At 33.5% G+C, this 8394-nt stretch overlaps 1 protein-coding gene across 3 annotated transcripts; it reads left to right on the top strand.

The window, feature by feature from the left end:
* LOC109840947 (MADS-box transcription factor 32-like) lies at nt 1920-4852 on the top strand. Of its 3 annotated transcripts, none has more exons than XM_020409779.1 (8): nt 1920-2164; nt 2235-2375; nt 2484-2547; nt 2637-2698; nt 2831-2972; nt 3408-3449; nt 4474-4555; nt 4659-4852. In XM_020409779.1, the coding sequence occupies exons 1-8, from the start codon at nt 2115-2117 to the stop codon at nt 4667-4669; spliced, it is 594 nt and encodes a 197-aa protein (XP_020265368.1). In that variant the 5' UTR covers nt 1920-2114; the 3' UTR covers nt 4670-4852. The 3 variants fall into 3 exon arrangements, with proteins under 3 accessions (XP_020265368.1, XP_020265370.1, XP_020265367.1); XM_020409781.1 differs by having other exon boundaries at nt 1921-2135; nt 2206-2375; XM_020409778.1 differs by lacking the exon at nt 1920-2164 and having other exon boundaries at nt 2185-2375.

Raw genomic sequence — 8394 nt, 5'->3', positions numbered from 1 at the left:
ATTTTTAAACTTGTACTAAACTTTTTAATCATTCCAAATAGACAGCACAAACTTAAAGTTCGCTTCTTTGTTTTTCAATGGGCTAAAAGACGCTCAAGTCAAAGACCTATGGCCCTTTTGGCTTTGTTGGCAGCTAGCCGTATACTCAAAGTGCTAAATGAACGACTAAACTAACAAAAAATATATCATGGGCCGGGGCGGATTGGGCCAGGTCTAGCATGGCCTGGGCCTATTTCTCTGACCCCGAGTTTGGGGCTGGAACCGGCCCGTCCCACTACAGACAAGGCCGGATTGTGATCCATGGAGGGTTGGGCCAGATCAGCCCGCAGGTCAACCTGGCCCATGCCCAACCCATACCTTGTAAGTTGTAGCTCATCATCTCATGTTATTCTTGCTTTTGTTGGGAGTCCTCGTAAGAAAAAGTAAATGTTTTGGAAAATTATTTAATACTTTTGTAGTTTTGGTGGGTTTTGTGAGAAAAGTTATAAAAATTATTAGAGAAAACAACATGTTTGGTAACTTTGGAGTATAATCCACTAATATTGAGATCCACAAATGGATTATAGCTTGTAAATGGATTATAACCCATGAAAATTTATTTCAAAAAAAAAAAAAAGAATGTTTGGCAAATTGATAGATTATAATCCATCATCATTGTCAAATGACTAAAAAATACAACTTATGTTGATGTTGGTTATCAAATAGGGAATTGTAGTGTGAATTATGTTCAGTTATAGGGTCTCTTGATCTTCTTCGACGGTTGCATATCGAGCAGAGGATTCAGTCCTGCACACAAACAACGCGTGAGAGGATCGGAGTTGGGATCTCCGGTAGTTTCTACAATACTCAAGTTAGTAGTGAGCTTGAGTGGAGGAAAAAAGTATGATTATAGTGTATTTATTTATAAAAAATTGCTTACTTCCCTGTAGTACATAGTGCTCCAATTTATAGCAAGTTCAGGAGGGTAGTTTTATATTTTTGCCTGAGTCAAAGTAGACAACTTAGTCGGCAGATCATTTATAGGTGTCGGCTGCAAATGATATGAATCACCTATGTGATTAATGTGATGATGACAAAAACAACATGATGCTGACATGGTCCAATGAGTCATTAAGATTTTTGGAGCCGGAGTAATGATGATTCCGACCGTGCATTTAATGTGATGGTGATTAATTGTCGGTGGGGAATTCGAGGACAAACTGCCTCTCGTCTCTTTCTTGTGATAGGGTCGATAAATGACGCCTTTTGTTTTAGTCCTCGAGAGAGATGAGAAGGGATGCCTTTCTTGTTGGCCTTCGAGGGAGACGAGAAGGGGTGCCTTTCGTCTCGACCTTCGAGAAGTCGGTGTGCCCGAGACGGTGTATAATCTGTTTGAGACACGTGTCACATAATCGATTTTGATTAAGATTTGGTTATTTCTGTAGTACAACTTATAATCATTATAAAAGATATGACTTGAAATTTTGTGAAATTATGAGGGATATATATACGTTTTACTTGATCAAATTTTATGGCTTATAATCCACTAAACAATAAGCGTGGATATCATATGCTATATTTTGATGGATAATAAGTCAAAATAAGTTATTTGCTAAATTTATTTGGAAGTCGCAAGAGTGACCTATAAGACATTTTGACCGTTAGCGAAACATGCTCAAAGTCCCGAGAGAATATCGTGGGAAAAGCCCTAAAGTTTTGGGGCTTTTGGGAAATTTACACTTTTCTCTCGTAACAAAAGCAACACTCCGGTTACGAGTATGAAACCTCAAAGCGTAGCAAAAATGACAAAAGGAGCATCGCTGTATCTGAAGGTCGATGCGGTGCCTCCTCGCTCTGCACCCAACCAAAGTAACTCAACATCCTGTCACTCTGGTCTTCATGATTGAAGCCCTAATCAATCAACCTACTCCCCTTAGCTTTCCCTATACATACCTCAACTCTGATGTCACAATAAATAATCCTACGTCTGTGCAAGACTCACACCTAAACCTACAACAGTGCGCAATGAGTACTAGAATATATGGACACAGTTGCAATCGAATTTTCTATATTTATGAAAGACTCATCATCCTTTGAGTCCTCAGCGCCGGTTTTGAGAGAGAGTTCGGCTCACAATGGGGAGAGGGAAAATGGAGATAAAGAGGATAGAGAACCCAACTCAGAGGCAGTCCACTTTCTATAAAAATGGGGAGAGGGAAAATGGAGATAAAGAGGATAGAGAACCCAACTCAGAGGCAGTCCACTTTCTATAAAAGAAGAGATGGGTTGTTCAAGAAAGCCAAGGAGCTCTCAATTCTCTGCGACACCAATCTCCTTCTCGTCATTTTTTCCTCTTCTGGAAAGCTCTATGAGTTCCATACCCCCTCTGTTCCCTGGTACATGTTACTTAAAAGCTCTCCTGTTTTAGTATTTTGGGCATTTGTGTTGTCTAAATTTATGAATGCTGACTCGATTTGTGTTTTGTTTCGGGTAAATGTTTGCAGTTCTAGGGAGTTAATAGAGAGGTATGAGATGGTTACTCAAACTAAAGTGTGGAATCACTGCGTGGTATTATACATTGAGCTTTTACTCTCTGAACCCTTTTGGCCTCATGTTTAGTTATCGCTAAGCATACTTTTATTCATGATGTTCATTAGGATCAGGGTGCAGAGGTTGAGAAGGTGGAGAATCTATGTGAACTTTTGGAGAAAGAACTAAGGTATTCCTCGTGTTTCTTTCTTCCTTTTCCTTCTTGTGGTTGTTTTATCTGACCGGCTGATGTGTGCATGTGAAATAAATTAGTGATGAGATTATTAGAAATTAAAATTAAAAAAAATTGTTGTGAAAACAGGTTCATGACGATTGATGAAAGCCTAGACTACTCTCTCCCTGTTTTGGAAATTTTGGAGCAGAATCTGGAGGTTGCCATGAACAAGGTCAGGATGGAGAAGAATAGGAAGATCAATGGAGAAATGGGTCAACTCCAAAATATGGTATATATTACTAACATACTAATTACGTTTAAGTTTATCTTTTGGATACACGTGTATAGAGCTCAAAAGGGGAAAAGTGCATGATAATGATGACATCAAGTAGCTTAAGTACCACCACTTATATCTTCATAATTCATTTTGCTAAAAAATATGATGACATCTTGTATCCGACATATACTTGAGGTACTATTATGTTATGAGTAAGGATCATGTACGAACTATCCCCATGGCAATGAGTTGGTTTATGTCACAGATAGAAGAGCACTCATGAATAGTGTAGATTTTATTATTTCTTTCTATGGGAGTGCTCTGAAAGAAATAGTAAGAAATCGAGTGATACACGGCTCTTGTACTCTATGTTTACGTATTAATATGTTATATATGATAAAAGATTTTTGGTCATCTAAAGTTTTTTTTTTTTTTTAAACGGTGAAGGTGAATGATCAGCAGCAGAAGAGATACGGACTCTGTGAGAAGGTAAATTACGCTGCGTCATATGTTAATTGGTAGCTTCTGTTTTTAAAAGCAAATGAATTTTTCCTTGGAAGAAGAGGGGAAAATAGCAGTAAATTAAATTTCAAGCCTGTCTCTGTTTTTTTTTTTCTTTATTATTATTATTATTATGGAAAAGCCTGTCTTTAGTCGGCGCCAATAGGCTTTTCAGCAATTAGGTAGAACTAGGCTTTTCAGTTTGGTTCTTAGGGACGACTCTGAACAAGATGGGCTAGATTTACTAGACCCTGTTGTGGGCTTGTGATCAAAACTGGCCCACAAATAGCTTCCCAAAGGAGAATGGAAACAAAAGAACGAAAAACAGTAATAAACAAACAAATTAATTAAAGAATGTAGCCTTAATAAGGTTACTTTGTCAGCGTCCTACTTTATGAACTTCTTCTTCGTACGGAAATAAAATGAAGTAGAAGAAACCGCAGCTGACCCCCAATTTCTAATTATTAAGCTCGACAACACTCGTATTGTACATGGGCTTGACTTGTGAAAGGGAAGCCCACATGCGCTGAGGTTCCGGATTTACTCGGCCATGTTGTTTTCATAGGATAGAACTAAGTTAAACTCCAATTACCATTAAAAAAAGGCATCTCTTATTATGCTTTCTAGTCGTGAACACTATGCAAAGCACGTCATATCATTTTTGCTATAGTAATCCTGATTTAATTGCTACGGTAATTTTTAAATTTTTTTGGTAGCTACCGTTCCCGTCTTTGCTACGGTATTACCGTGTGATACAGTGATTTTTTAAAAAAATTGCTATATTATACGTTTCCTATTTGCTACCGTAGTAATTTTTCCTCTTTGCTACAGTAGTAATGTTACTGTAATGATTACTGTAGCATAAATAGTAAATCTTGGGTTCTCCCATTTGTATAGAGGAGTAGATTAGCTATAGTTTTCATAAAATGCAACTAATTAGTTGTAGCTTATGTTACCTGCTTACTTCTATCTAAAGTGATGTACATCCTCAGTTCTTTGCTAATCTACGCAGCTTGCCAACATAGAGGCGCTAAGGGAGATGGGAGTGGGAGGATCAACTTCATTCAACAGCAATGGGCTCGATCTCAAGCTAGGTAATCTTAAGTCCAACATTGAATCAGTATAAGAGCTCCTTTGTTTTATTAGCTGGAAAATTAGCGATTTAATTTAACTGTTACCTTTATTCTAATTGTGCAGGGTTTAATTAAAAGGCACAAAAGCTAGGATAAGTGGAGGTATTAAGAGTTTGCTTTCTCAAAGCTCTCACTTTGTACTGTGTGACGTACGTAGGGTTTTCTGTATGAAAGTGTTTCATGTGAACGTTCTGGTTTCAGATTTCTCCTTATGTTCAGTTTGTTTATTTTCGCAGCGTATGGGGAGAAATTGGTAGATATTAAAAATATTAGTTTCCCAATTTTTAAATGTGCGACCCGCTTAATTATATGCTGGATAGCATTTTGTTCCCCTTGGTTAAGGAAATAATTACATTCTGGTACGCTAAAATATGATATAATTGTTTGATTCGTGATATACAAAGCAACGGAAAAAACATAGTATGACTATTAATCAAAATTAATAAAAATCTAGAATTATAGCTGAAACACTTTCCGAATTTCTATAATAATCTGATCCGAGATCAATTTGAAAAAACTTCCTCAAGAGAAAAAAACCTTCAATTGAAATCCACTCGTCATCGAAGAGGAGCAATACTGAGAGATAAGTTCTCAAATTTTTATTTCTTCATATTATCTTCATAAGTTTTTCTTTCTCTTCATAAGACTACATATGAACTCTATTTATAGGATTAGACTAGTCTTAGATATTTTAATTTTAAACACTACATATGAACTCTATTTATAGGATTAGACTAGTCTTAGATATTTTAATTTTAAACAATTCATAATTGTTCAAAACTCTATTCTATTTATAGGATTAGACTAGTCTTAGATATTTTAATTTTAAACAATTCATAATTGTTCAAAACTCTATTCATAACAATTAAAGATAAAATATATTTGTTCAAAAACTTTATCCATAACAATTAATGATAGAATTAGATTTGTTCAAAAACTTTATCCATAACAATTAAGGATGGTAATAGATTTGTTCAAAAACTTTATCCATAACAATTAAGGATAGAAATATATTTGCATTACATGTATACCTCTTTTAATAACATTAGTGAGACCAATTGGGTCTCATATCGATAACCAATTATTAATCAAATTAATAATGCTAATTTAATAATTAAATCCCTATCCGACCAACTGTTCATAAAAGTTCTTCCATAATATGGAATTAATTATTAATAAATAATATACTACATTCAGTCCCCTCCAGTATCATTTATTTTAGGCAACTCTTTTAAGAAAGATAACTCACCTATTTGCCCATGCCTAAATTACAATTCACATGAACATAAATAAAAATTATTTTGAAACATCAAAATATTTTATTTTTATAAGAAAGTAAATTAAAAAAATATTTTCAAAGCCACCTGCCAGTAGGAATTTAATAGCTTCATGGGAATGCATAATAAATTAACTCATCATAATAAGCATATTGGATCCTATCTAGGCATCTATCATTTTTCTAAATAAAATTTAGTAACCCGATGTTTCAGGTTGTGTAGCGTTTGCTAAACAAGCTTAACCATCACATCAAAGCATACTAAATTATCATATCGAAAATAACAATATTATCAAATCAAACGAACCATGTAACAATTTGAATTCTCTATTTCTTAGGTGACTCGTCCTAGAGAATTCAAATACGATCTAGTGCTACACACATCATAATGTGTGCTTATGACATACACCCGGAGAATCCCTATTCCCGGTGGTTGAGACCCACCACCACATCTCATATATATGTGTCATGCATAATAACCTGTTAATTTCATAATTGTCAACAAAGCAATTTCTAAACTTTTATTAAATATTCTATTTTACAATAAAACAGACAATCACTACTATAAAATTTAGAAAATAGAAATCAAATTTCTTCTAACTTTAAGAAACATTAAAACAATTTTTAAGTTTCGTTTCATGCCCTTTACTCAAAGATGAAACAAATTTCTTATTATTTATTATTTTTATTTACAATGCTGAAACTAGGGCTTTTATTTCTATTGTCAAAGTTAATCTTTTCTTGTACTCTTACAACAATTTGTAAGTAAGTAAAGATTAATACATCATATATAAAAATGATTCACATTAGTGGACTCCACTAATCAATGAGTGAGATGTCTTCAAAAGACATTTCTTTATTAAGTGATATAATGCAACCATTACAATTTTCTTTTCTAACGACTTTCATTATTTAAATTCCTGCTTCATGTTAAGAAATCTATTCTACTTAACAGATTTCTCTCTTAAGAAAATTTTCTTTTCTTAATACTGGACAATCCAGTTCGATATCCATCATTATCGATGTCACATGCTTAATAATAATATTTTCCAATCCAATAGTTTGGGCTATCTAATTTATAATCATTCAATAACATATCAAAATGAAAAAAAATTAGTCATCATGTATAAGCAGAATATTATAACACAAATATCTCAAAAATTATTTTATTATTGTACAATCATTACTATGGATATTTTAAGTAATGATTTCACATTTAACATTTCTCTCATTTATTTAAATGTAAACAAGAAATCCAAGTTTAATTATAAACCTCCAGATTTTAAAGATCGAATATAATTAAACAAAGTAGAATCATCTATTCAATCATTAACAATTAATAAATTTTCCTTTAAATTTTGGTTCTTGATGTAAGATGTACCTCACTATTTTAGCGAGCACCTCAAGACATCAATGAAATGTTAGCCCATCAATCCAGCTATTTTATATAAAACAGGTGGCACCACCTATTTTAGTCTAGTGGTCCCATTATACATAAAATATTTGGCATCCTTATCCAAGATATAACTAGGTAATAAATTTTAACACCTATCCTTTGTGACATCAGATAAGCTAAAAAATTATTATCCAAGTTATATCTCTATGATGGAAGATCTTTAGATTTATATTTTTTAAAAATTAATCTATCTACAATTCTATACAACTTTTGTTATTTATCATAACTGAGAGAACACAACAAAATTTATGAATTCAATAAACACTTGATTTCTAAAAAAATTCTAAACTATTTTATTTAATAAAAACAATTCTGGACCTATTAGTAATTTTTATGTATTTCTTTAATCTCATGAAAAATTAAAATTAAACAATTTAAAACAATACAACCATGTCACATATATAATTTAAACAAGTATTTCAAAAATACAATGATACATTATCAATCAACAAGAGTTAAATAATCTTTTCAACATAAGAAAATAAACTATGTATGTATATGGGCTTCAGAACAAATTCTACAACTGTTAGGGACTAATCAAAAATTAGTCTATATATTCAGATGGATCTTAAAGCAATTTCAAAATCAACCAGGGGCCTGAAACTAATTTCACATCAAATTTAATATACTAGTAGACTCAGAACAATTTCTGGATCAAACATGTGTTTGTAACTAATTTTACAGCAACTTGTCAATACTCATGGGCTTCAGAATAGTTTCTGGATTTATCAGGGAGCTATAACTAATTTTATAGTATATTTGAGAATCCGGTGGATTTCAGAACAATTTCTTGGTCAACCAGGGGTCTAATAATAATATTACAGTAAAATTCAAATTATCGGGATTTCGGGATTGGGTTCTATTTGCGGATCAGACCCATTTAACTAAAAATTAAATCTTAATGAGTTTAGGATCACAACCCTTAATGAAAATAAACCCAATAAGATTTCATCTTCTTCGAAGAAGATCTAGGGTTAGGGCTATGATTGTGGGATAGTCCGTCGCCACCCTTAGTTGGGCGGCGACTCGCGGCCAATGCCGGCGGGGCAACCACACCAGAGGCGGTCG

The sequence above is a fragment of the Asparagus officinalis genome, chromosome 5 (genome assembly GCF_001876935.1).
Source record: "Asparagus officinalis chromosome 5, Aspof.V1, whole genome shotgun sequence".
In the NCBI taxonomy this organism is placed as follows: Eukaryota; Viridiplantae; Streptophyta; class Magnoliopsida; order Asparagales; family Asparagaceae; genus Asparagus; species Asparagus officinalis.
Note: the sequence above shows the minus strand (reverse complement) of the source record. Positions and strands in the feature narration are given on the sequence as shown.

Excerpts from the sequence above, each read along its gene's own strand:
- LOC109840947 (XM_020409779.1), top strand. The coding sequence starts at position 2,115 with ATGGGGAGAGGGAAAATGGAGATAAAGAGGATAGAGAACCCAACTCAG. Across the intron at positions 2,165-2,234 it reads ATAGAGAACCCAACTCAGAG|GCAGTCCACTTTCTATAAAA; the intron begins GCAGTCCACTTT and ends CCCAACTCAGAG. Across the intron at positions 2,548-2,636 it reads AAGTGTGGAATCACTGCGTG|GATCAGGGTGCAGAGGTTGA; the intron begins GTATTATACATT and ends GATGTTCATTAG.